This window comes from Crocuta crocuta, unplaced genomic scaffold, assembly GCF_008692635.1.
Source record: "Crocuta crocuta isolate KB4526 unplaced genomic scaffold, BGI_CrCroc_1.0 scaffold70, whole genome shotgun sequence".
NCBI classification, from domain to species: Eukaryota; Metazoa; Chordata; class Mammalia; order Carnivora; family Hyaenidae; genus Crocuta; species Crocuta crocuta.
Window position 1 is genome coordinate 18,397,004 of NW_027528417.1, and position 27,609 is coordinate 18,424,612.

The 27,609-nt window shown below is 39.3% G+C and overlaps 1 protein-coding gene across 1 annotated transcript in view; it reads left to right on the forward strand.

Moving 5' to 3' along the window:
* The first annotated feature begins 5,599 nt into the window (after positions 1-5,599).
* The window catches only part of MCCC1 (methylcrotonyl-CoA carboxylase subunit 1), a 58,912-nt gene continuing 36,902 nt past the window's right edge, over positions 5,600-27,609 (forward strand). The window contains exons 1-7 of the mRNA XM_077754489.1: positions 5,600-5,807; positions 9,494-9,540; positions 11,107-11,243; positions 14,776-14,871; positions 20,640-20,761; positions 21,482-21,629; positions 21,721-21,842. Coding sequence (XP_077610615.1) covers positions 5,719-5,807; positions 9,494-9,540; positions 11,107-11,243; positions 14,776-14,871; positions 20,640-20,761; positions 21,482-21,629; positions 21,721-21,842 — 761 coding nt within the window. The 5' untranslated portion in view covers positions 5,600-5,718. The remainder of the gene's footprint in view (positions 5,808-9,493; positions 9,541-11,106; positions 11,244-14,775; positions 14,872-20,639; positions 20,762-21,481; positions 21,630-21,720; positions 21,843-27,609) is intronic.

The following is a 27,609-nucleotide window of genomic DNA, read 5'->3' on the forward strand; positions in this document are numbered from 1 at the left end:
TGTAATAAAAACTTATTTTGGAGGTTAACTTATATAATTCACTTCTGATAATTCAATTTTCATGCCATAAAAACTTTTGTCATATCATAGTGGAGATCTTTGCTTGAATCAGTAAGTTAAATCATCTTTATATAATTCATTTTGTTCTATTCTATTTTTAAATGTTTTATTTATTTTTGTGGGAGAGAGATAGAAACAGCATGAGCAGAGGAGGGTCAGAGAGAGAGGGAAACACAGAATCCAAAGACAGGCTCCAGGCTCTGAGCTAGCTGTCAGCACAGAGCCCAACACAGGGCTCGAACCCACAAACTGTGAGATTATGACCCGAGTTGAAGTCAGACGCTTAACCGACTGAGCCACCCAGGCGCCCCTTTTTTGTTCTATTCTTTACTACCACTTTACTGACAGGTAGGAAGACCTATTTGAAAGGATATGAATTTTTGAGAAGTGAACCATATTAAGTTATAGGTTAAATCTCTCAACTCTAAAACCAGACTAACAGACTGGATTACTGGCTTATTTAAATGCTGTCACAAATTTATCTATCCATTTATTCACTCATTCAACCAACACCGATTAAGGACTTACTAAATACCAGTTACTCTGTTGGGGATTGAGATAAATAAGAATTCCTGTATTAGGCATATTAGTCCTGTATATCTACGTAACAAGTTAACCCAAAACTTAGCAACTTAAAACAACAAACATTTATCTCACAGTTTCTGAGGGTCAGAAACCTGAGAGCAGCTTAGCTGGGTGGTTCTGGCTCAGGGTCTCTTACCAGGTGGCATTTATACTGTTGACCAGAACTGCAGTCATCTGAAAGTTCAAATGGGGCTGAAGGATCTGCTTCCAAGTTCACACCAGCTGACATATCTATAGGACTGCTCACATCATGACAGTTGACTTTCCCCAGGGGAGTGATTCAAGAGCAAGACACTGACCACCTGTTCCCTACATACCATCACCTTTGCTGTATTCTATTGGTCACACCAACCATCTCTGGTACAATGTGGGAGTAAAGACTAGGAGAGGTGGAAATCAATGGGGACCATCTTGGATGCTGACTATTCCAGGTCCATTTTCAAGGTTCAATTACTGGTTTATTTTTCAGGGGGAATTCAGGTAAATAATTTCCAGTATGAACACTAACAAAAGTGGCTTAATAGGAAACTATACAAAGGGTAATGAGGGCATGGACTTTTCTAGTCCACTACCAACTCCACCCCAGGAATAGCACCTCCTTAGGAGAGCAGCCTCTAAATCTCTGGTACCAACAGTCTACAGACCACCTGCTGCTGAGGCAGATTTGTCTTTTCACAAAGGTTATTAGTTGGCCCATTGCTCTACAATATTAACTGATAGCTTTGCTTCAGGGATGTGTTAACTCTCTGTCATAATATAATCCAAAAAGATCTGGACCACACAGATATCCTACGGGACATCACACTGAACCATTACTTTGACATTATGCTAATTAGACAAGCAGAGAGCAATTATTACCTTGGAGGTCTTGGTAAGAAATATGTATTCCAGGAAGCAGGAGACAAACCCTATGAGGATTCAGGGACTGACTATTCATTGAAATTTTTAGGGACCCAGAGGGTCAGGGCCATGCCACATATCCCCTTCAAAATAAAACACAGATGTTTTGCATGTTGCATCCTTTATACAGAGAAGGAACCATGGAACCAGGTAGGCCTTTTTAGGTTCTGGAGGCAACATTCCACAGCTAGGAAAAGTTGTTTGCTCATTTACCAGGTGACATAGAAAGCTATTGTTTTGAGTGGGGCCAGAGCAGGAGAAAGCAGGACAGCAGCTCTAGGCCATAATGCAATCATCTCTACTTCTTGAATTCTACAATCAGGCCGACCTCAGGATGTTGGAGATATCAGCGGTGAATAAGGTACAGTATAGAATTTTTGGCAAACTCCAGTGGGAGAATCATAACACAGGCCCTGGGGGTTCTGGAGTAAGGCGGAAGCCATGCCATTTGCTGCAGAGAAATAGATGCCCTTTAAGAGTCAGCTCTTGGCATGTTACTGGGTCCTGGAACACTTAACTTTGGGACACCAAGCTACTCTATGTCCAGAATAGCCCATTTTGAGTTGGATTCTGTTGTATCCACTAAGCAATAAAGTCAGATAGGTCTAGCAGTAGTCAGTTGTAAAATGGGTAATAGGACAGAGGTCAGTAAACTACAGCTCATGGTCTGGCCATCTGTTTTGTAAGAAAAGTTTTGTGGAGTATAACTATCCATGCCTATTTGTTTATGTATTGCCTATGACTGCTTTACAACAGCGAAGTTGAATAGTTGTAATAGGAACTGGTTCACAACATCTATGCAGGGCTGGATCTCACAAATTGGGAGATCATGATCTGAGCCAAAAGAGCTGGAGGCTTAACCACTGAGCCACTCTGGTGCCCTTCATCGTGGTTTTGATTTGCATTTCCCTGATGATTAGCAATGTTGACCATCTTTTCACATAGGTGTTGGCCATTTGTATGTCTTCTTTGGAAAAGCGTCTTTTCCAATCCTTTGATCATTTTTAAGTTGGATTATTTGGTTTTGGCTATTACGTTGAATACATTCTTTGTATGTTGTAGATATTAACCTGTTGGCTTGTTTCCCTCCTGGGAGCTTCCCAGGTATAATCTAAAATTAGCCCCCATACAAGGAGAGCAGGGAGAGACCAAAGGAAGGGGCAGGTCACTCCAGGTTGGTAAGGTGGCAGTTTCAATAAGCAAGGAGAACTTACATATGAAGCTTGTCGTGGACAGTAGCAAGATGATTGGATCCCCACACCTGCCTGCTAGAACTTAAAAGTTTATAAAGAGGCCCTAATTGGACTCAGTCAGATATACCTTCCAGTTGTTTTCAACATCACATCACCATCTCAAGGCTGTGTCCTTGGAGCAGCCTCTGCAGCAGAACCCACATTCTAAGGATGAGGGAGGGAGGGAGGAATCTCTGAATGCCTGAGTCCAGCTCAAGGGTTAATTGTCAGTCACATCTTTTTTGATGACATTCCTCAACAAAACTTCTTATCCAATACAGGGTCTGCAATTACTTTTTCCCATCCATAAGTTGCCTTTTCATTTGTTGACTGTTTCCTTTGCTGTGCTGAAGCTTTTTATCTTAATGTAGTCCCAACTTGTATACTTATGCTTTTGTTGCCTTTACTTTTGTTGTCATGTATAAAAAAAATCATTGCCAAGACCAATGCCAAGGAGCTTTTTCCCTGTGTTTTCTTCTAGTGGTATAAGATAGAGGTCCAGTTTCATCGTTTTGCATGTGGATATCCAGTTTTCCCAGCACCATTTACTAACAAGACCATCATTTCCCCATTATGTGTATCTGGCACACTTGTCAAAGACTAGTTGATCATATATATGCATAGTTTGTTTCTGGGCTTTCTATTCTGTTTCGTTGGTCTGCTCATATTCTTTGGCAATTTTCTATCGCATTATAGTTCTCTTTTCTTATTTATTTGAGGGAGTTATTTATATGTTAAGAAAAGTAGCCCTTCATTTGTGATAAGAGTTAAAAAATTATTCCTACCTTACTGTTTGTTTTTTCCTATGTGTGTTTTGCTGTGCATATTTTCAAAAAAATTATATAGTTGAATTTATTAATTTTTTTTCTGTTATAGTTTGAGTATTGTGTAACGCTTAGAAAAACCTCCCGTCTTTTAAAGTCTCCCATGGTGTCTTATAGCTCTTTTATGCTTCCATCTTTTACATTTAATCTCTTATTCACTTGGATCTTATTTTGGTTTTAGGTGTGAGAAGTGATTAGGGGTTCAACTTTTTTCCCCAGAGAGCTAGCCTCTTGTCCCAATACCACTTCTTGAATTATTTAGTCTTAAAATCTAGAATGTATGTTCAATTTTAGCAAGGACCTGTTAAGTATCTATGAACATAAGATTTTTTCTTTTAAACTATTAGTAAGATTAATTAATTATATTAATACTGAATCACTCTTATATTTCTGGAATAAACCTTAGTCATGGTATATTATTATTTTCACATGTTATCAGATACTTTAATTAATAAAACATTTGACATTTTTTACATTGCTATTCATAAGTGAAATTGGACTATATTGTGTGTGCATGCTGTCTTTAGTAATTTTGGTACCAATGATATGCTCTCTTCATAAGAAGAATGAAAGACTTCCGTTTTGTGTGTGTGTGCTCTAAGACAGAATTAATAGCACTGGAGTCAACTACTATTTACCATTTTGGTGGAATTTCCTTGTGAGAGAACATGGGCCACATGCTTTGGAGGTAAAGGTGAAGGTGGAACTGAAGGTAGTGGAAAGATAGTTCTTTGCTAATATTCTCTCGTTCTTCTATGGTAATGGTTTTGTGGTAGGGTCCCCTCCCTCAGGAAAGAAAAAAAAATAAGAACATCTCAAGGCAACCTTGCTATTCATCCCTCAAGACCTCCTAACATTTTAATCAGACTGCATGTTTGTGTGTTACCATATATGGGAGACAAAGAAGTAAAAAATATATTAAAAACCACACCACTTGGTGTTGGAAGCTCAGTTGTCTGGGTGGAACGCAACTGAGCGATGCCAGCTGGAATAAAGTTGCTTCCTGGAAAGAAGAGCCTTGGTGTAATGACTCTCTGTGTGAGAATCCTGCTACAGTCTGATTTGATTTTCTATCTCAGGATCTATTTTGGTAAATTGCATTTTTTGGTAACATCCATTTCATCCAAGTTTTCAAATTTATTTGCTTAAAGTTAAGCAAAACTAGTCGAATCTATAATTCATTTTCTGTATCTGTGACTTTTTCCCAGTTATTTTTATCACAGTTAAATGTGCATTTTCCTCCCTTTACTTCTGATTATTTAGCTGTTATTAATTTCTTTTCTAACCTTGGACTTATTAGTCTTTATTATTAGTTTTCTTAATTCATTGATTTATTCTTTTATCATTACTAATTTCTTCTGATTTCCTGTTTATTTTCGTATTTTAACCTTTAAATTGGATAGTTAATTTACTTCCATTATGAATTTGCTTATGAGACAGCTTTAATTATGCCCAAAGAAGCATCTGTATGTAGTGTTTTTAGTGTTTTAATTTTCTAGATATTCTGTAATTTCTGTAATTTTGGTTTTACTTCCTTTTTCCCAAGTCAACTAAAACACTTTTGTGAAAGCTCAAGTAGTTTCAGCTTTTTCATTTTAGTTGTTTTTTATTTCAGTTTAATTTTTCCCCTTTCTTGAGAACACTAGAAAGTTATCTTGCTCCTCACTGCATTTGAGTTTTCCCCCAAGCCTGCTCTTTCTCCGCTTTCTCATGCCTTTAATGTTACAGATCAAGAGGAACGTTCTCCTTAAAGCCCGTCGAGAAGGAGGGAACCCTGCCGGCCGGTAGTAGAAACAGCAATCCGGCACCCATGGGTCCTAAAGAGAATGACGGCCAACCCCCGGTTAAGTAGGCGCTGCGCCAAGGGGCGGAAGCAGAGACCACACATCCGCGGGCGGGTAGCCGATTGGCCCAATCATCGCCTGCGAAGTCCTGTTCTGATCTTTGATTGGTTTTGATGGAGACGCTCGCACCACGCTAGACAAGCCCAGCGCTGGACTGGGACCTGGACGGTGGCCCGTGAAGGACAATAGGGTTGCTAAGAGGAGGAAAGGTTTTGCAGTGAGTGGGAAGCAGCTGGCGTACCCAGGAGTCGAAGAGGGACTGGTTGTGGAGCCATGGCGGCAGCCTCTGCGGTGTCGGTGCTGCTCTTGGCGGCAGAGAAGAACCGGTGGCTGCGAGTCCCGAGCCTGCTGCTGCCGCCGAGGTAACGCCAGGTGGAGGGGCGGTGGATCAGCGTTCGGGGCCGGGGGTTAGGGGTGGTGTAAATGGACTCCTGAAGGCCCAGAGAGGCGCGCCCGGACCGAGGGTCAAGCGGTCCCTGCGTTAGGAAAACCCCACTCCCTTTCAGGGTGTTCTGCTTTCAGTCTTGGCATCGGGAGAGAGACGTGTTCACACCCAGCCCTTCCTTTTCTTCCCCATTCCCGGGTATCCACTGTGCAGCCTCATTTGCCTCTGTTTTTCCATTTTCGAGGAGTGGGGGAGGGGTGGAGCTTGGCCTGCCACATCCCTGCTCCCCTCGCCGCAGGGGCTAGAAAGACGCTTGCTTGTACTGCTGCTAACCGTTAACATCATGCTTTCACTGCATTCCCTGAGTGGGGAATGTTGATAACCCCGGTTCTGGTGAAGCTCAGAGGAGTCAACGGCTTGCCCAAGTTTACACAGTAGTAAGAAATGGAATCAGGACGCCCTCAGGCCGTTTTCGGTTCAGCTATCCCCCGTCAGGGGTCCAGTTGAGAGACCCTCGGAGTTCTTTTTCGTTGTTGGAATGGATCAAATTGACAAAAGTAAATGTACCTTCCAGAGAGCTGAGAGGTTGTTTTGTTGAAAGCACTCGGAGGCCAGTTTGAACAAAGTATCTGACTCTAACCTGACCCCGGATCCGTTTCAAATTTTGAGTTGTAAGCTTCAGTGACAATAAATTTGGCAGTGAAGACACCCTCAGGTCTCCTGGTAGCAGGCTTCTTTATCTTGCTTTGTTTCTTCATCCCCCTCTTCACCTCCTCCTCCATTCTGGAAAGACAGCATGGCTTAGTGCTGAAGGGCACAGACCGTGCTGTCAGAAGCCAGGATTCCCAGCTTTGCTACTCACTAGTTGTGTGCCCCGCCTTGGGCAGATTACTTAATACCTCTGTGCTTAATTTCCTGATTTAGGAGGAGGAGGTGATGATAACTATTCCTAGAAGAGATAATATTAAGTACCTAGCATTGTGTGGATTAAATGAATCAATACATGGGAAGAGGCACAAACAGAATCTGGTGCATATGAATCAACCCATAAATACAGCCTTTGGTTCAAGGTTTTTGTTGGCTTTTATTTCCCACAAATTACTGGAGAGGTATTTAGATTTGAGTTACTTAATTGTAGGACCAGCCCCAGAGTAAAATAAGACAGTTGGTGAAATGTAATGTTAATGCTCTTCTCTTTCTCTCGATTTTTCTTTTCTTGGGTTTCCAGGTCTCTTCAGGATATTACACACACCCATTTTCTCTCTCTTCCCTCTCCCTCTCAAATCTTCCCTACTATGTGTAGACTGTTCTTAGGTAGCTGTCATCCTGGAAAATGTTAAAGTTGTTAATGGCATTAAGAAATTACAAATCCTGTCATTATAGAGGGTGTTTACATGTCTTTATGTCATGATTCTCTAGTAACTCAGAGAAATGAAGTCTAGTGGTGGAATTTTAGAAATGAAAGTATACTGGTATAGAATTTATGTTGAATCAGGGTGGAATTATCTCCTGGAAGCAACTTCTTAATTTTGTTTTTTTTAAGCCATTGTTTTAAGCTATAGCTTAGATAATGGTGAAAAATGGAATAGACCTATCAAAATATCATTGAGATAGAGTATTATGTTAAGTGGTGTGTATATATGTGATTGCCTGTCTGTTTTCACTAGAAAATGACAGAAGAGAACTTTAGTTCAGCAATGGCCTTGAAACTTAATCAGAATCTTAAGCTGGAGTTACCAAGAAGCAGCCATTTTATAGATAAATCTGTCCAGGACAGGCCTATAAGACAGAATCTTATAAAAAACTTATCTGAAGAATGTGATGGGAAGATGGTGTGAACTAGAAGATATCCTTTTAAAGATAAGGAAAAACAGTCTTTCTCCTTGAAGATTAAGAGAGATCAGTCGAATTGGAAAGAAGTGGGAAAGTAATAGCCTCCTGAGAAAACTGTCTTGTGGGACTCAAGGCCAAAGCTATGGGTCTTCCCACCAGCCCTTCATGGATGTCAGCATCTGACTGAGTTTGCATCAGAGGGCAATGACTGTCTGACCAACTCTTATACTCCCACCTCCTGCACTGCTGCCCCAGTGAAATGCTAGTCCTGTTGAGTTCCCTAGCTGTATGCATAGTATATGCGTGTACACATACACAGTTGCTTAGTATCTAATGTACCTTGTGCTTTTTATCGCCTGCTGTGTACATGATCTAAAATGATTCCTTCTTTATATCCATAGTTTGACCAAATTGTCCAGGCATGGGTGGAAAAGACTAAGGTGGAATTCCTTCTGCAATTTGTTGTTTTTTAGGTGTCTTTTTAGCCGACACCGGATAGACATTATACTTTTTTGTTCCCAAAGTAAATTTGGCCTGCTTTCTGTTACCTCTTGGTTAAAGTTTTACTACTTGCTGTATCAATAGGTATCATGGGACTTAAAAAAATGTTTTAGACCTTAATGAACTTCTGTCTGGTTAAGACACCTCAAACAAGTCGTTTAGCCTCCTTGGTTCTCCACTTCTTATTAATACAAGGACTCAGCTTAAATTGTCTACTTTGCAAATTGACAAGTGTCTTCAAGAGCACCTCTTGGCGTCTCCTGTCCTGTGTGAGGACGCTGAAGTCTGAGTTATAAAGTGAAAATTGGATCTTGAGAGAGCAAAAACATCTTAGATGTTACTATAGTTACTATACCCTCCAAGTCTCAACCCCCCCCTCCAAAATCTTAGTATTTAGGGGGCCAAAATGAAAAAAGACTGGAGAAACACTGATGTAAAATAATGTGCCCAGTGTCACCAGCAGCTGGTCAGTGGGGGCTCTCCTCACCACACAGCCAACAGTCTTTCTGCTGCCCTTGATCAGCTCCTTCTCTTTACTTCTCTGAGCTTACTTGTTCAAACCTGTCTTATCAGGGGTGAATAAGATTGGCATTTTTCAAACTGTTGTTTGACCAGCATATTTTATTTAATAAAATGGAACGGAACAGAAAGTATCAAAACACAGAGAAAATCTTCTGTCATGAAACTTCCGTTTTGTGTGTGTACCAACTTGTAAAGTCAAATACAGTTTTTACTTTGAGTTGAGTCGAAGGAGTTTGAAAAAGCTGAACTGTATGATCTTGAAGTACCTTGGCTTTCTAATTGTGACTCTGGCCATACGCCAGCCTCTGGAGCAAGCAGGTTAGGTGATCCATTCAGGGATATACAGTGCCAGAGAGAACAGCCAAAACTGTAACTTCTGGTTTCTAGAGTAATTTTCTACCCTCAAAGAAAGTCTTATTAAATCACTTTGTAGGCTTCAGGCTTAACTAAGGTCATATCTAGACTTGTTTTGAATTCATAAATAATAAAATGACTGAGGAATGCCTGGGTTGTTCCAGTTGGTTAAGCCTCCAACTTCACCTCAGGTCATGATCTCGTGGCTGGTGACGTCGAGCCCCGCGTCGGGCCCTGTGCTGACAGCTCAGAGCCTGGAGCCTGCTTCGGATTCCATGTCTCCCTCTCTCTCTGCCCTTCCCCCTATGCACTCTAACACATTCTCTCTCTCTCTTTTTCAAAAACAAATAAACATTTTTTAAAAACTTTAAAAAGTTTAGATTCTTTTGAAATAACAATGACTGATCTTGCATATTTTGTTTAATTATAATTCCATTTGGGTTCATTTGCTAGGAGATGGACTTGGAAGCAGAGAACCGTGAAGTATTCAACAACCACAGGTACAGTCTTGGTTTGCTTTGGCTTTGATGCAGATTATGAGCAAATGGGAAATGTTTAATTCCTTAATTTGTATATATAGAATTAGTGCTCATATATTTTTGAAATTTGGGATTTTCATGATCATTTTCTTAGTAAGTATTGAGCCATGGTTTTCACTTCTTTTATGTCAAATCTCCATTGTTTTTGAGTCTACAACATAGACAGAAATAATTGGAAACATTTATATTTATGTTGTTCTGTCTATTCCCGTTGAGTGCAGTGAATTGGAAAGGTCTAACTGTGATGGTCTAAATCAGTGCTTTAAAACCGTTCTAAGTGGCAGATATTTTTTCAAATACAATTTCACATGAAATTCCTAACTATAAAACATATAAACGTATAAACATGGCTGATTGGGTGCAACTTCCTCCCCGCAACATACACATGCTTACTTCATCCCAGGAGCTCTTGTGACCTGTCACAACTCAGGCTCCATAGATCCCCATAGAAAAACATTGTTTTAAGTTATAGAAAACCTTATTTGTTTTAGAAAAATAACTATTAGAAACTGCCAAGGAACATTTATTTCCTGTGTGGTGATGGGAGTGCGTTTTACACATGAATATAATAGCGTGTCCTGTGGCACTGATACCAATGCCCTGGTGCGGCACTCGCCGTTAACGCAAGAGAACCACACACCCTGTGTGTGTGTCCAGAGGGGTAGAGGCGGTGGAGCTGAGTGACCGGCAGTTCAGATTCTGGGGTGAAACTAACCTGGGTTCAAATCCTGGGTCTACAATTTCTTTTAGCCAGTATAATTTCAGGACAAAATGAGGATAATTTCAGGAAAGTAGTATCTCTTTTAATTGTAATTTCTTTATCTTTAAAATTGATATCATAATAATAGTATCTATTTCATAGGATTATTGTGAGGATTTAAATCCGGATTGAGTCTTTAGCACAGGACCTGAGGCATAAAAAGTACATATTAAAGATTAATTATTATTAATTAGGAGGGGCTTTTTTGGGCTATTGTAATTTGACCTTTGTCATATCAAAACATCTTTTCATTTTAAAATTAAAAACGCTGAGGGGCGCCTGGGTGGCTTAGTCGGTTAAGCTTCCGACTTTCGCTTAGGTCATNAATTAAATTAAAAACGCTGAATAATATAAGAGTTTATGTTAATAAGGGTATCTTGGATTTCAGGGGCACTTGGGTGGCTTAGTCGGTTAAGCGTCCAGCTCTTGATTTCAGCTCAGGTCATGATCTCACAGTTTGTGAGTTTGAGCCTCGCATCGGACTATGCACTGTCACTGTGGAGTCTGCTTGGAATTATCTCTCTGTCCTTTGTCTCTTTCTCTCTCTGTCTCAAAATAAATAGACATTTTTTAGAAAAGGGTGCCTTGAATTTCAGTGAAAAGAAATGTACTAATATTAGTTAAAATGATTATTTGAGACTCTGTTATGCTAATTTTACCAAAACAGATGTTTATAAGTTGGTTAATGTAATGGAATCTTTATTTTGCTTTCTCATTCCTTGTTCTACAATAATATTTGTGTATGATTTTCATGATGTTTTAAACAGGACAAAACATTGCCAAGGTCCTCATTGCAAACAGAGGAGAAATAGCCTGCAGGGTGATACGAACAGCCAAAAAAATGGGAATACAGTCCGTGGCTGTTTATAGTGAGGCCGACAAGAATTCCATGCATGTAGACATGGTATGTTGTTAAAAACTGAAAGTCAAATTTTGTGATTGTATTTGTTTATTATGTTGGCATTTTATTTTACTTATTTCTGTTGACAGTTTATGTGTGCTAGTGTTAATAGGGCATAAGTGGGTAAGTTCAAACTGCTCACTAATGATCCCTATTGGGATACGTTTTCCAAACGTAACACCAGTTGAATTGAACAGTGTGTTTGGTTGTGTTTAGTTGACTTACAGGCAAGGTCCCATCTTATCAAGGATTGGTTAAACAGTTCACAGAATGTGGCCACAGATCATACTTTGAGTGGCACATATCCAGATCTCTGATGCACAAGAAGGATCCAGATCCCAGTCTTAGCAACTACTGCTTACTGGCCAAGGAAGTTTTGACAAATCACCTGATGTTTCTGAGCCTTGGCTTTAACTATAAAATTATAACTAAAAGGATCCTACTTCCCTGAGGTTGGTAAGTGTTACCAGTTGTTACCAGCTATTATTCAGCAGACAGAGCCAACCATGTATGAATTCAACTACTGGCCACCTTCATGCCCTCAGCCAGACTCTGAGCAGCAACAAATTCATGGCAACCAGCCTCAGCTGGGTTTTCAGCACATGGCAGCCCCGTGCTCTCTGGGCACTTTTCTTTCTCATTCTGTGTAGTGACCATCTCAAACCTGCTTTGTGCCTTTCCAGCTTCTGCCTCTCCCTCTCCCCATCCATTCTCAACAGGTGATCTTGATTCACGGAGGAAGCAGAACTGCGCTTCCTGCCGCAGAATCTGTTCAGTGCACCTGTGTCTGTCCTCATGGCACCCAAGCCCAGGTGACTTCCTGTGCCCTGGAGTCCTCCTCTTCACCTGCTCAGGAATCTTCCATCTTCTTCTCTTCTCACTGTGTTCTATCACTCTAGATTACTTCATCTGCCCCTATGGCTTTGCTGAACACTTCCACATTTCTGTTTCTAGCCCAGATTTTATTTTGAGTGTGATACAGATTATCTCCAGCTGCCCACATGACGTCTCCATGTGGATGTGTGACAGGTACCAAACTAATGTGCCTGAGGTGGAACTCATGACTTTGATCTGCAGTGAAGCTGCTTCTCCTGTGGACTTTCCTCGCTCCGCAGATGGCATCGCCATTGCCCCTAAACACCAGAGCGCCAGCAATCTGGGTCTTTGAACATCTTCTGTCTTCCCGCAACTCTACCTCCTTCACCTTCCCCATCTGGACAGTCACCAAGTGCTGTTTATACTGTTACCCAAACACTTCTTTCTGCCCTTTACCACCAGTACCTTAAGTCATAGTCACTGACATCGGCCCGATGCTGTGGCTTCCTAAGCGGTCTCCCTACTTTCATCTTGACCTCTCCCATGGTATGTTCTATGTTTCAGCCAGACCCGTAGCCTAAAATCAGATTTTTTCATGTTACTCCTCTGCTTTAAATCCCTAAGCTTTTTTATCATCTACCAGATTAGCAAGAATTTAAAAGATGGGTAATATTCAGTGTTGGTAAATGTGGTTAGAAATTAGTACATTGGGGGCACCTGGGTGGCTCAGTTGGTTAAGCCTGGGCTGACAGCTCAGAGCCTGGAGCCTGCTTCAAGTTCTGTGTCTCCCTCTCTCTCTGTCCCTCCCCTACTCTCTCACTCTCTCTCTCTCAAAAATGAATAAACATTAAAAAAAAAGAAGTTAGTACATTGATGGAAATGTATATTTAACCATACATTAACCAGGAACTATTAAAATGTTATATCCTTCACCCAGCCTTGCAAGCCTACCTCTAAATCTCTGTCCAGAGACACGTTCACATGTACGTGCAAGCAGAGACATGTATGAGACTGCTGCCAGCATCCAGTTTTTTGCCATTATCACCTAAATGTCTGTTCAGAGGTATGTGATTAAATAAACTTGGGTACTTGCATACTGTGAAACATTATACCATTGTTATAAAAAATGAGGTAGACATATGTGCACTAGAAAAGAAAGTGCTTCCAAGACATACTGTTAATGAAAAAAACAATTACAGGAGTTTGATCCTGTTCGTATAATAACTAAAAACAAAAATTAAAATTGTATGTGTTTATGTAAATATATACAAATAAATAGGAATATGGTTATGGAAAAATATGTCCCAAATGCATCATAGTGGTTTTATCTGGAGGAGGTTTGAAGTGAGGGAGAGAGTGGTGCCAAAAGGCTTCTTTGCCTTTGTATTATTGTTTACATTGCTTTAAAATTTTTTTAATGTTTATTTATTTTTGAGAGAGGGAGAGACACACACAGAATCTGAAGCAGGCTCCAGGCTCTGAGCTGTCAGCACAGAGCCCGATGGTAGGGCTCAAACTCCTGGACCATGAGATCATGACCTGAGCCAAAGTCAGAGGCCCAACCGACTGAGCCACCAGGCATCCCTGTTGTTCACATTTTTTGGAAGAAGAATGGATTTGTATTTTGTGGAATTGAAAGTTTAGAAACAAAAAACAACAACCAAAAAACGTCATTATGTGTTCTCTTAGGAGAAAATCCAAAGCTTTAATCTCCCATGAGGCCCTCTGAAATCTGTGCTCCCTGGTCCATCCAGCCACATCTCTGGTCTCTGACCCCTTGCACCCTGGGCTTCAGCCACACAAGCTGCTCTGTCAGTCCCTCAAATGTGCCAAGTTTCTTCCCACCCCGGGACCTTCATATATGTTGTTTGCTCCACTTGGGAGGCCTGGCCCCATCTCCATTCGTGTTCTCAGCTCCAGTCCTGTACCCATTGGCCTGGCCAACCCCTGGTCATCCTGGAGGAGCCCCTGACCTTCCTTCCCAGGCTTTCCTTGAGCAGCCTCAGGCCTGATCAGTCTTCCTCTTCACCTGCATTGTGTCCTTCATTTTTCCTCCATGACCTTTCTCACAGTTGTCATCAAATGTATGAATGTGCTTTTGATGTCTGTATCCCTCTAGACAGGGACGTTGGTTTACTCTTGTGCAGGCAGCTCCCTCCTCAAAGCATGGCACGTGGTAGGCATTCAGTAAGTCTTTGAATAAATGAATGATGTTTTCTAGCTCGTCTGCTTCAAGGGATGCTGTGGTTATGTGAAAGTTTTAAAGGATGGTATAAAGTAGTTCACAAGTGGATAGGAAGAACATTTATCGTCACACCTGAATAATTATATAAACTTTAATAAACTTCATGATTTTATTTCTTGCTGTATACAACTGTCATATATTGTACATTTTTGGCATTAGATACATTTAAAGTTATTATTGTTACTAATGATGATACTGTGATTAATGCCTGTTGTTTTTTATCCTAAAAACATTTTATTTTACTCTAGTGTTTAGGTTATACATAAATATCAAATTTGGGCATCCTCTTCTTGCAAAAGATTCCAAACAAGCTTATTTTTATAACATAGATATGAGCTGGTCCTTCTGTTTCTTAATTCTTGCGTTGTTCTTGTGGACCCACCCTTTTTATTTACAATAGTCAGATGACCCTGAAGCAGCTGTGTCGTGTACTAGCATGTGCTAGCCGTGTAAGCATGAAATCTTCCTCAACAGGCAGATGAAGCATATTCCATCGGCCCCGCTCCCTCCCAGCAGAGCTACCTTTCTATGGAGAAAATCATTCAAGTTGCCAAGATTTCTGCTGCTCAGGTAATAAGATCATGCCGGTCTGGCTGGGACTGGTGGGCTCCAGGCAAAGGTGGGACTGGTAACACTGCATCAGGGTTCACTTCTTTTTATTTTTTTAACCTAAAGTTTATTTATTTCATTTTGAGATAGAGAGTGTGAGTGAGGAAAGGGGAGAGAGAGAGAGAGAGAGAGAGAGAGAGAGAGAGAGATCCACGGCTGTTAGCGCCAAGCCCCATGTAGGGCTCAGACTCATGAACTGTGAGATCATGACCTGAACTGAAATCAAGAGTTGGATGCTTAACCAACTGAGCCACCCAGGTGCCCCAGTGTTCTCTTCTTTAGAATCAGTTCCTAGACTGAACAATTTAGGCATTAATTTGTACACATGGGTATTTAAAATATGTTTGTTTCTAAACTTTTTAGTTATCTCTTGGAATAAAAAGCCCCTAAGAATGTATGGCGATGATAATAATACATGGGCTTTATATATTTCCTTAGGAAGGCAGGCACTATAACAGAAATATCACTTTATATATTTATCATGTGTTTGAGCACATATGATATAGTATTATTACCTCCATCTTACAAATGTAAAATCTAATGCACAGAAATTTACATGCTATCCAAAATCATCTAGTCTCACTAATCACAGCGTGGTCCATGGCATTGTTTCAGAGCTCTGTAGAAATTCAGACTTTTAGGCTCACCCCAAACCATTTTTATGCATACTTTGCATTTTTATTAAGATCCCCAGGTACTTTGAAAGCAAAACTTACCATTGGAAGAAACAGGATTAAACAAGAGTCTCCTGACTTCCAGCCCTATACCATACCAGGCTGAGCAGTAGAACTTTGTTGTCCTGCATTTTGAGAAAAGGGAAGACATTATTTAATCAGAAATTTCAGACTCTAGACACCTGGGTGGCTCAGTCGGTTAAGCATCCAACTCTTTTTTTTTTTTTTTTTGAATGACAAATGTTATCCTTTATTTTATTTTATTTATTTATTTTTTTTTACAAATAGTTTATTGTCAAATTAGTTTCCACATAACAGTGCTCATCCCCACAAGTGTCCTCCTCCATGCCCATCCCTCCTCTCCCCCACATCCATCAGTCCTCAGTTTTCGTCAGCATTCAAGAGTCTCTCATGNGTCATGAGTTCAAGCTCCACGTTGGGCTCCATGCTGGGTGTGAAGACTGTTTAAAAAAAAAAATAACGGAGGGGTGCCTGCGTGGCTCAGTTGACTAGGTGTCCAACTCTTGATTTTGGCTCAGGTCATAATTTCACAGTTTGTGAGCTTAAAGCCCCCCATCGGGCTCTGTGTTGGTGGTGCAAAGCCTGCTTGGGACTCTCTGTCTCCCTCTCTCTGTCTGTCCCTCTCTCGGTTGCTCTCTTGCTCTCTCTGAAAATAAATAAGCATTAAAAAAAAAATAAATGGAAAAAATAAAGAGTATGACGTGTTCTCTCCATCATGGGAAGGGCATATCTCATTTCTGCTTGAAGATAGAGCCAACAGCAACAACTTTGGATCTGTAAATGTCCTTGAACGAGCACAGCAGAAATGTTGCAGACTAAAAGCATGGAATAAATTATTTTGGCAGAGACTTAAGGGTAGGAGATAACAGTTTCTATCTTTACTGATAAAGGCATATTAGCACTATGGAATGAATGATGTAAACTGGCTTACAATCATGTGACCCACTAGAGTAAATTGACAGCTAAATACATGCCTGATGGCGAGAGAAGTCAGCTCCCTGGTTATAGGAGTGTTGTTGAGTTTTCCCTTTTAATATATTCAAATGTTCAAGAATTCTGTGATCTGGATATATTAAATTGTTCTTAAGATAAATTAGCTAAAATTTCTTGAGGCCATTCCCATAATATGTGGTTGGACTTTATTTTTGTAAGGAAACAGCTGCCTTTCTTTTTAGTCATAGAGAAAGAGTATCTAGTTCATCAGAGTTCTCTTGAATTAAGTATCTGTTCAGAAGAAAGGAGGCTAACAACACCTTGAAAATGAAATTAAGGAAACAGTATTCACAGTAGCATTAGTAAAAATCAAATACTTAGCAATAAAGTTAGCAAAATCAGTTGAAGACCTATGCATGTAAACTATAACACATTGTTGCAAGTAAAGAAGTTCTAAATAAGTGGATAGATATATCATTGGAAGAATCAATATGTTAAGATGGCAGTTCTTTCCAAATTGGTCTGTAGATTTAAGGTAGCCTTTATCAAAATCCTAATTGGCTTTTTTGGTCAATATTGACAAGCTGGTCCTAAAATAGCCCAAAGGTCTAGTATATAGTTAAGCCAATCTTGAAAATACAATAAATTTGTAGAGTTTAGACTCTCAGATTTCAGAATGCATTATAAAGCTACAGTAATCAAGACAGTATGCTATCAGAAGAATAAATATAGTCGGCAACCAAATAGGAACTCCCCAAATAAACTCATACATATATGGTCAAATCAGGTTTTAACAAAGGTGGTAAAGTAATTCACTGGAAAGGATAATCTTTTCAACAAATTGTGCTGGAACAATTGGATATTTATACGCCAACAGATAAACCTAAAATCACCAATGAAAAGGAATGATGTGCTGATAACGTGCTAAAAAATGGATGAATGTTGAAAATGTGTTCAGTGAAAACAGCCAGTCACTGAATACTGTATGTATTATGTGATTGCATTTATATGAAATGTCCAAAATAAGCAAATCTCTAGAAACAAAGTAGATTAGTGGCTCTCTAGGGCTGGATGTATGTAGGGAATGGAAGATAACTGCTAAGGCATGGAGTTTCTTTTTAGGGTAATGAAAAGTTACATTATTAGATCTTACTTAAGTATCTTAGACTATGGTAATGATTGCATAATTCTGAATAATAAGAAAAGTTGTTGGATTGGCTAAGTTTATGGCATATGAGTTACATGTCAGTGAAGATGTTTTATATCACAAAAAATAAAATAAATTAAAAAATAAAAAGGAGAATGCAGTACTACTATGTACACAATAGAAAGGCTAAAGTCAAAAAGACTGGTAATATCTCATGTTGGCAGGCATATGGAGAAACTTAGAACCATCATACATTGCTGGTAGAAACACAAAATAGCACAACTACTTTAGAAAACTGACTGGTTTTTAAAAAGTTCAACATATACTTATCATATGTTGACCCAACAGTTGCTTGCACTCCGAGGTATTTACCCAAGAGAAATGAAATACATGTTCACACAGACTTACTTGTACATGAGTGTTCATAACAGCATTATTCAAAATAGTCCAAAACTGGGAAAATCCAAATGAATCGATAAACAAAATGTGGGATATCCATTCAGTGCATAAACAAATGTAAAAAGATCTATAAAAAGAAATGAACTACCAATGCATACAAGGCTGAACCACAAAACATTAGTTTAAAAATGCCAGATACATAAGACTATGTACTATGCGGTTCCATTTATATGAGATTTCTAAAAAAAGGCAAAATTACAAGAGCTCAAAAATCAGGTCAATAGTTGCTTGGTTCTGGGAGCAGGATTAATCTATTATGCGTAAAAGCACAGAGGAACTTTTTCAAGTGACGAAGTGTTCTAAAACTGGATTATAGTAATATTGCACAGTTGTATAAATTTGCTAAATTCATCAAACTATACATGAGTGAATGCTCTGTATTGTAAATCATGCCTAAAAACAAAAAGCTGTTAAAAATCCAGGGAGGACTGGGATGTAGATCTGTTTCACTTTGCCTCATAAATAATATTTGATGTATTTCATATAAAATTAGTAAAATTGAACTTTGGTTTAAAAGACCTCCAACTTGGGGGGGTGCCTGAGTGGCTTTCCAAGTCTTCATTTTGGCTCAGGTTATGATCTCACAGTTCAGTTCATGCGTTTAAGCCCCGAGTCCGAGTGTACTTAAAGTGTGGAGCCTGCTTGAGAGTCTCTTTCTCCCTTTGTCTCTCCCCCTCCCCTCCTGCTAGTATGTGTGCATGTGTGTACTCTCTCTCTCTCTCTCTCATTTTTGCTTTTAAATAAACATTAAAAAAAGACATTAAACTGACATTAAAATGTGATTATCTAGCATTTTATTCTTTACCTAGGGTTTTATTATTTGCTGTCACTAAGATGTGTGTTTTTCTGTTCATGTGAGTTTCCCAGATATCTGTAGTGTACTCCTTTAATTTTAATACATAACTATTCTTTGAATGTATCTGTTTTGAAACACTGTTGACTGTGCTTTTTTCTTTTGACATCTTCGTGGTTATAACTATTATATATACTTACTATTTTTGAAGGACAAAAATGCTATCAGGGCTGTTGAGGTTGGAGAGAAAGTTGCTTTATCCCTCACTGAATCATGTTAGCCTGCTTTTTGCTTTCCTACGTATCTTCTCTTTTTGCTATATGTTTGCTCTTAGGAATCTTATTGTTCTTCAGATACTGATTTTCCTCTTCTGTGGGCTAGAAAACCAGATAAATACATTTCTTAAAATTCCGAGTAAGTTACAAGGTTAACCTCTAAGAAGGTCCTTATTCACTAAAGTATACGTAGACTTTAATATATGACTTTTTGTTTGCCGCTTAGCTTTTTTTCTGGAAAGGTGACATTGGCAGATGGTGACCTGAAGACAAAGGAGGTATTATTGTGGTAGTGTGTTTCTTTCAGCTTTTGGGTACCGTGGTTTCAGTTCCAGGCCAGCTTTAAATGGAGATAGTGAACAACACCATCCCCCACACCCTACCCCCACACTCCTGCATTGCTACTCTGGAGCCCTTTATTCCTGCTTGCAAATATTCATTGAAATTCTATCCTAATAGCAGTATAATTAAAATACCAATTTGAGGGGTGCCTGGGTGGCTCAGTCACTTAAGCATCTGATTCTTGATTTGGGCTTGGGTCATGATTTTGTGTCTCGTGGGTTTGAGCTCCATGAACTGACAGTGCAGAGTCTGCTTGGGACTCTCTCTCTGCCCCTCCTCTGCTCGTGCTCATGCTCTCTTTCAAAATAAATTTTAAAAACATGTAAAAAAAAAAAATACAGGTTCTTTTGTATGATCCAACAACTTGACTTATATACCTAAAAGAATTTAAAGCAGGGACTCAAACAAGTACTTGTACACCAATATTCATAGCAGTGTTATTCACAAAAGCAAAAGGTAGAGACAGTCCACAAGTCCATCAAAAGATGAATGGGCAAACAAAATGTGGAACATACAGTAATATTATCCAGCCATGAAAAGGAACAGAATTGTGAAACATGCTACAACATGGAAGAACCTTGAAAACATAATGCTAAGTGCAGTAAGCTGGACACAAAAAGACAAATGTTATACAATTCCATTTATATTAGGTACCTTGACTGGGTATTCATAGAGACAGAAAGTAAAATAGAGGTTATCAGGGATGGTGGAATGAATATTTAATGGGTACTGAGTCGGTTTGGGTGATGACAACATTCTGGAAATGGATAGTGGTAGTGGTTGCACAGTATTGTGAATGTCCATTATTGCCACTGAACTGGACACAAAAGTGGTTAAAACGTTAAGTTTTATGTTGTGTCTATATTACCACAATAAAAAGAAGTATAGATTTTTCCGGTTCAAGTATGTCTTCAGAACTTTAGTATGAGTGTCTCAGATATGTCTTCGGAAACAGATCTTGATAGTACCCGTAGTGTACTTCTCACCAGTGTAGGGAGAGGCTTCCCTAGAGGAATATGACATCACCTGCAACACAGTGGGCCAGTGGAGTGCTAGTAAGTTTGTCCTTCTGTTCTCACTTCTAGGCTATCCATCCAGGATACGGTTTTCTTTCAGAAAACATGGAATTTGCCGAACTATGCAAACAAGAAGGAATTATTTTTATAGGTCCCCCTTCATCCGCAATTAGAGACATGGGTATAAAGAGGTATGAGTTTATATCTTTTAAATATAACCAGAGGAAGTTTGAAATGGTCTACCTATAATAGACATGGTAATTCTAACCTTTGTTTGTCAGGGGTTTACATTGTTTATCTGAGTTACAGAAATGTTCAGCTAATTAGCATTTCTAATCAATATATGGATTAGTTTGGGGTATTAAAAACAAGGTGGGATGAGTTATCACATGAAAAACTGGATTCCTAATTATCCCAGGAAAACTAATATTTTAATATTTGTGTTAATATTTGTTGTCTTAGAAAGCAGTCTTTTTTTTTTTTTTTTAAATANCTGATGCAGGGCTCGAACCCACTGACAGTGAGATCATGACCTGGGCCGAAGTCAGAGTCTTAACCGACTGAGCCACCCAGGCGCCCCAACGTTAATTTATTTTTGAGAGAGAGAGACAGAGTGCAAATGGGAGAGGAGCAGAGAGAGAGGGAGACACAGAATCTGAAGCAGGCTCCAGGCTCCGAGCTGTCAGCACAGCCCGATGGAGGCTTGAACTCATGGACTGCAAGACCATGACCTGAGCCAAAGTCGGACCCCCAACCGACTGAACCACCCAGGCGCCCCTGGCAGTCTTTTCTTTACCTCTGAAATATTTTATTTTAAAAGTTCCATTGTATTTTGTAGATTGGGCTGTTTTGTGCTTCTCTTGTATGAAATGATCACAGAATTGAGGCACCTCCTCTTTTTTATTTGAAAGCACATCCAAATCCATAATGGCTGCTGCGGGAGTGCCTGTTGTGGAGGGGTATCATGGCGAGGACCAGTCCGATCAGTGCCTGAGGGAGCACGCGGGGAGAATAGGTTATCCTGTCATGATTAAAGCCGTCCGTGGTGGAGGAGGAAAAGTAAGATTGTGCGTGCTCGTGTTCTTCATTTCAGGATAGTCTTCTTTGTTTTATTTAGGTTGCAGTCTTAACTGTTATCTTGCCTTCTTAGGGTATGAGGATCGTTAGATCTGAAGAAGAATTTCAAGAGCAGTTAGAATCAGCACGGAGAGAAGCTAAGAAGTCTTTCGACGATGATGCTATGCTGATTGAGAAGTTTGTGGACACGCCAAGGTGAGTTAAGCATTTTTTCCGACTCCAATTTTTAAAATTAAATTTTAAAGAAATGTATGCAAACTATATAAAATATAAAGTTCTAATAGTACATAAGTACATTAAATTCCCCACCTCCACCCGTTGATGTAACCAGTTAGTGTAGTGCGGTATGCATTCCCCCAGGTATTTTCCAAATGAATAGAAATATTCATAAATATGCTCACAGAAGGCAGCTATGCTCACCACTATTCCACCAACGGTGGCTATATATACTCACGGAATATAAACTACATACATAAGTGAAGTGAATGGAATCTTACATAGTATTATATGCTAATATTACATCATAGCCATCTTTCCGTGTCAGTAAATATAGATCTACCTTATTCTTTTTATTGGGCTTAATGGCTCCATGATATTGATGTACCATTAATTTATTCAGTCCATTTCTTGTTGATAGAACTTAGGGTTTTTTCCAAAAAAAAAATTCTTGTAGGAAATTTTTGTCTTACAGAATTCTATAAGCATCCGTTGAGATGTTCAGAAATAGATACCTGCATTGAATTATAAGTGATATGTTAACAAATAATACTAACACCTCACCCTTATATTGCACTTACCGTTTGCCACATTCAAAGCATTTTACAAATACTTGTAATCTTACTGTCCTAATTCTGTCTAATTCCTGCAACAATCCTGTGGGTAGGCCTATTCCTATTTTGCAGGTGAGGACACTGAGGAACAGAGTGGTCATATGACTTGCTTGAGGTCTCCCAGCGGGGATGTGGTGAAGCTGGGATTTGAATTCAGAATTCACACTCTAAGCCACTGCACTAAACTGCTTCTGTAGGTACTGCTATAATAAATGCCATGTGAATTTCTAATTTTTTTATATTCTGGAATTTTGTTTTCACATGTATTGGTTAAGATTTTGTGGTAATTATATATTTGTATATAAAACCTGTGGGTCAAGTGACACTATAAAGAATAATTAACTTGGGAACCATAAACAGAGAGGGACTTACCTTGAAGGTAATATACTGAAGTTTCAGGCCCTTTCTTTGTGTGAGCCTCTTCTAAGATCTTATACCTAATTTTGTATTCTTAAAGATGGCCCCCAAATTGTTTTTGTTTCAAGTGCTACAAAACTTCGAATTGTCTCTGAACATGGCATGCTAAGTTAAATTCATTTAGAGTTTGATAGTAAAAACAAACGTCAATTTCAAAATAGGCCAGTTGATTAGTAGGAGAGTGCACTGCATGCCACCTGTCAGTGGAAAGTAAGGCACAACTGGAGGAAAATCTAAGGTCAGTTGAGGGCTCGCTTTTACAATATGTTTCAAAAAAGAATGGGCTGACCATCCAAACTGGCATCCTCTTGAGCTAGAATTGTGGAGCCGTCAGCTAGCCATTTCAGTGACCATAACTCAATGCCTGCAACAGTTTTTGAAGATGTAAATTCTTTGCATGTGAAATGTTAGCTCTATATTACCTCACATTGTAGTTTGTTCGTCCAACAGCTTGGAAGCTCTTGGGAATCAACAACCTGGTAGTACGTTTCTTTTTATTTTCCCCTGAATGTCACCTGGCATGCTACTTTCTTCATGACAGGCAATGACAATAATATTTTTTGCAATTTTATACACTACTGTATTTATATTTGTTATATTATTGTATAATCTATTATTATAAATAAATATAAATTTCCACATTATAAATATGGAAAATACAGAAGATAGAAAACAAAGTCACTCATAATCTCATTCTCCTAATATGAGTAATAGTATTTCTGTATATGTTTATTACATATTTTCTAGTAATAAAAATTCAATATCATGATAACTGTACTATTTTATATCCTGCTAAATAATTACCTGTTGAGTGCCAGAAATTGTCAAGGTGGTGCTTATCACTGAGGAAAATAGATATCAAGATGTTTTATAAATCTGCTCAGAACTGTTGAATTTATCTGAAAGGCTGGGATAGAAAACAGTCTTCAAAGTGTACTATTTTGGAGGATAAACAAAGAAATGAGGTTCCTTTCTCATTTTGTATTCAATATATATTCTAGATGGATTAAAAATGTAGCTAGGGAAATAAAAACTGTAGAACTCTGAGAAAATATCAAGGCATTCCTGGTTGACTCCAGCCATCTCTGTCTATGTAGCCAGATCCCAGCAGTGGCCGAATTGGAACAGCTGGGATTTGGTGCACCTCCTGGTTCTCACACACGGCACTGCAGAGTCTCTACGTTAGATAAAGCAGCACAGAAAAGGATTACTGGAAAAACGAAAATCACAAAAGCAATCTGAAGACTACAGAAATCATAATAGAACACAGATCCTCCATTCATTTCTCTTATAAGCAGCCAAAGGAATAAGTATTTCTAACTTCTGAGAACTCAGAAAAAAGCTGCATTGTCCTGCTGGTGTGTGTTCCTTTCAAAACCTGGAGTCCTTGCTACAGTGTCTCTTTCCTTGGAGCAGCTAACAGAGAAGGGAATGTCAGTAGAAGTAAAATTTTACAGTTTGAATTTGAAAAGCAAACCATTCGTTTCCAACATGTAACGAGTTTGGAAGTTGTCACTCATATCCAAAAAGCAAGTTCAAATCTGAACCAAATGAGAATCAATGAATGTTAGACCCATCAGGGAGTTGGGGCTGCAGGGCAGACCACCACCCTGAAATCTGGATGGCACCAAGGTCCACTCACCCAGAGCAGAAGCTGTTGCACCCATAAACTGAAAGGAACACTTCTGTGGGGATTTTGGTAATTTACTGGAATCTAGATGTGGACTAGCTTGATAGTGAGAAACTCCTCAAAGGTCCAGTGTTGAGAGAACCCTGAATTTTCATGAGTTTTCCTTCAAGAACACCAGGTTCTCACAGTGAGAACCCAGGAAAAATTCCCTCCTGTTTAGGGACAGAGGAAGGAGAATAGTAACCATTTGAAACAGGCCCAGAGTGATCTGTTCTCCCTAAAAAGGCCAACTCTCCAAGAGAAATTTTACCAGCACCTTTTCTGACCTGTGGGAAGGGCAATTAGCCAACTCTAACCCCCTTTTAGCTTTCCTGTTTTATGTAAAGAAAGGAAAAAATGCTAAGAATCATTCTGGGGACACCTGGCTGGCTCAGTAAGTGAAGCATGGGACTCTTGATCTCTGAGTTGTGAGTTCAGGCTCAACATTGAGTGTACAGCTTACTCTAAAAATAGGTAGGTGGGTAAGTAAGTAGATAGATAAGCAGATAGATAGATAGATAGATAGATAGATAGATAGATAGATAGATAGATGGTGTTCATGAGCATAGACACCTGAAGCACACAAAGATACAGGCCCACTAAAAGACTGAGATTAAAGATAGACATGAAATAAAATCCTGAGATTTAATCATTAGATTATAGAATGCTTTCCCTCCCCCACACCCTGTTACCATGTCACCAGGTCCCCAGTTAATAATGGGGTTACAACTGAAAGAACTGCAAGACATAGACTCTATTTAAGAAGAGTTCATAGTCAAAGACAACAAGAGAAATGAAATAAGGACACTAGAAAAAACAGGTCTCTGGTACCTACAAGCTACTGCAGACATTAAACCCAGCCTCCTAGCTAGGTTAATGTTAAGTCTTACATTAAAGGTCTGTGTTTGCTCATTTACTATTATGTGATACCTCATGTCCAGCTTTTAACAACAACAACAAAAAAGTACAAAGCATGCTAAAAGGCAAGGAAAAGCACAGTACTAGGAGATAAACATCAGAACCACAAATTCTGGATTTATCAGATACAGAGTTTAAAGTAACTGATTAATATACTAAGGACTCTAGTGGGCTGAGCATACCACATGCAAGAACATTTGGGAACTATAAGCAGAGAGACAGACTAAGAGAAAAGTAAAAAAAAAAAAAAAGTGCTAGGAATCAAAAACAGTAACGGAAATAAGAATGCATGCATTTGATGGACTCCTCAGTAGACTGGACACAGCTGAGGAAAGCATCAGTGACCTTGAACATATGTCAGTGGAAACTTCTCAAATTGAAGAGCAAAGAAAAGTAAGAATGAAAACAGAACATAATGTGCAAGGACTGTGGGACAATTTTTTAAAAATTTAATGTGTGTATTACTTAAACGCTACTAGGAGAAGAAAGAAAGCAAGAGAAATATTTGAAGTAATAATGACCAGAAGTGTTCCAAAATTACCAAATTTTCTACTGTTCCAAAAACCAAACCATAGCACCAGGAAGCTCAAAGGACACGAAAAAGGATAAATATCAAAACATTTTTGAATCCTATTCAGGCTGCAGGAAACAAAAGACAAATAAAAAATCTTAGAAAAAATCATAAGGGGAGAATCAAGGATAAATATATCAGGCTTAACCAAGAATAGGGTGGAGTGAAATATTTATAAAGCGTTGAAAGAGAAAACAACTCTAATGTAGAATTCTGTGTCTAGTGAAACCATCCTTCAAACATGAGGGAGAGAGACTTCCTTAGGCAAATAAAACTTGACCTGTAAGAAATGATAACAGAGGTTCTTCAGAGAGAAGGAAAATGATACAGGTCAGAAATTTGGATCTCCAGAAAGAAAGGAAGAGCATTAGAAAAGGAATGAGTGAAGGTAAAAGAAAATACTTATTTTTCTCTTCCTAATTGATCTTGCAGACAACATTTGTCCAGTAATAGCCAGAAATTGGTGATGATAGCTTAAAGGTAAATGAAAAGGAGAAGAAAACTCAAGAAGGCAGATGCAAAATGAAGAAATCAGCTTATTATTTTGTTAGGAGAATGTGTTGGACAATTTGGACAATTTTAAATCGAACATTCAGTAGAAATGGTATATCAAGAAACTAAAGTCTTCGAAGTGGTTTAATGAAGTGGCTTCATGTGGTGAACAAAAAGGAACAGAAATGAGCTATTGTGCTGAAACAATACATTTACAGGAACTTTCCTGCTTTTTTTTTTTCTTTTTAATAATTCATATTTTTTTGGCGCACCTGGGTGGCTTAGTCGGTTAGGCGTCCGACTTTCGCTTAGGTCGTGATCTTGCGGTTCACGGGTTCGAGCCCCGCGTCGGGCTGTATGCTGACTGCCAGCTCAAAACCTGGAGCCTGTTTCAGAGTCTGTATCTCCCTCTCTCTCTGACCNCATATGCTCCTATGCATCAGTACTCCTATACCCCTTGGGTAAATGCCTAGCATTGCTATTGCTGGGTCATAGGGGAGTTCTTCTGTTAATTTTTTGAGGAAACTCCACATTGTTTTCCAGAGGGGCTGTACCCGTTTACATTCCCACCAACAGTATACGAGGGTGCCCATTTCTCCACATCCTCGCCAGCATCTAGAGTCCTCTGATTTGCTCATTTTAGCCACTCTGACTGGTGTGAGGTGGTATCTCAGTGTGGTTCTGATTTGTATATCCCTGATGAGNCATGCTTGTGGTGGTGTCTCTGGTATCTTGCGTGACTTGCAACACTTCCCTCAGAGAGTCCCCCTCAGGATTTCTCGTAGGGCTGGCTTAGTGGTGACAAATTCTTTCAATTTTTTTTTTATTTGGAAAGACTTTTATCTCTCCTTCTATTCTGAATGACAGGCTTGCTGGATAGAGGATTCTTGGCTGCGTATTTTTTCTGTTCATCGCATTGAAGATCTCCTGCTGTTCCTTTCTGGCCTGCCAAGTTTCAGTAGATAGGTCTGTCACCACTCTGATAGGTTTCCCTTTTTATGTTAGGGCCCTTTTCTCCCTAGCTGCTTTCAAAATTCTCTCTTTGTCCTTATATTTTGCCAGTTT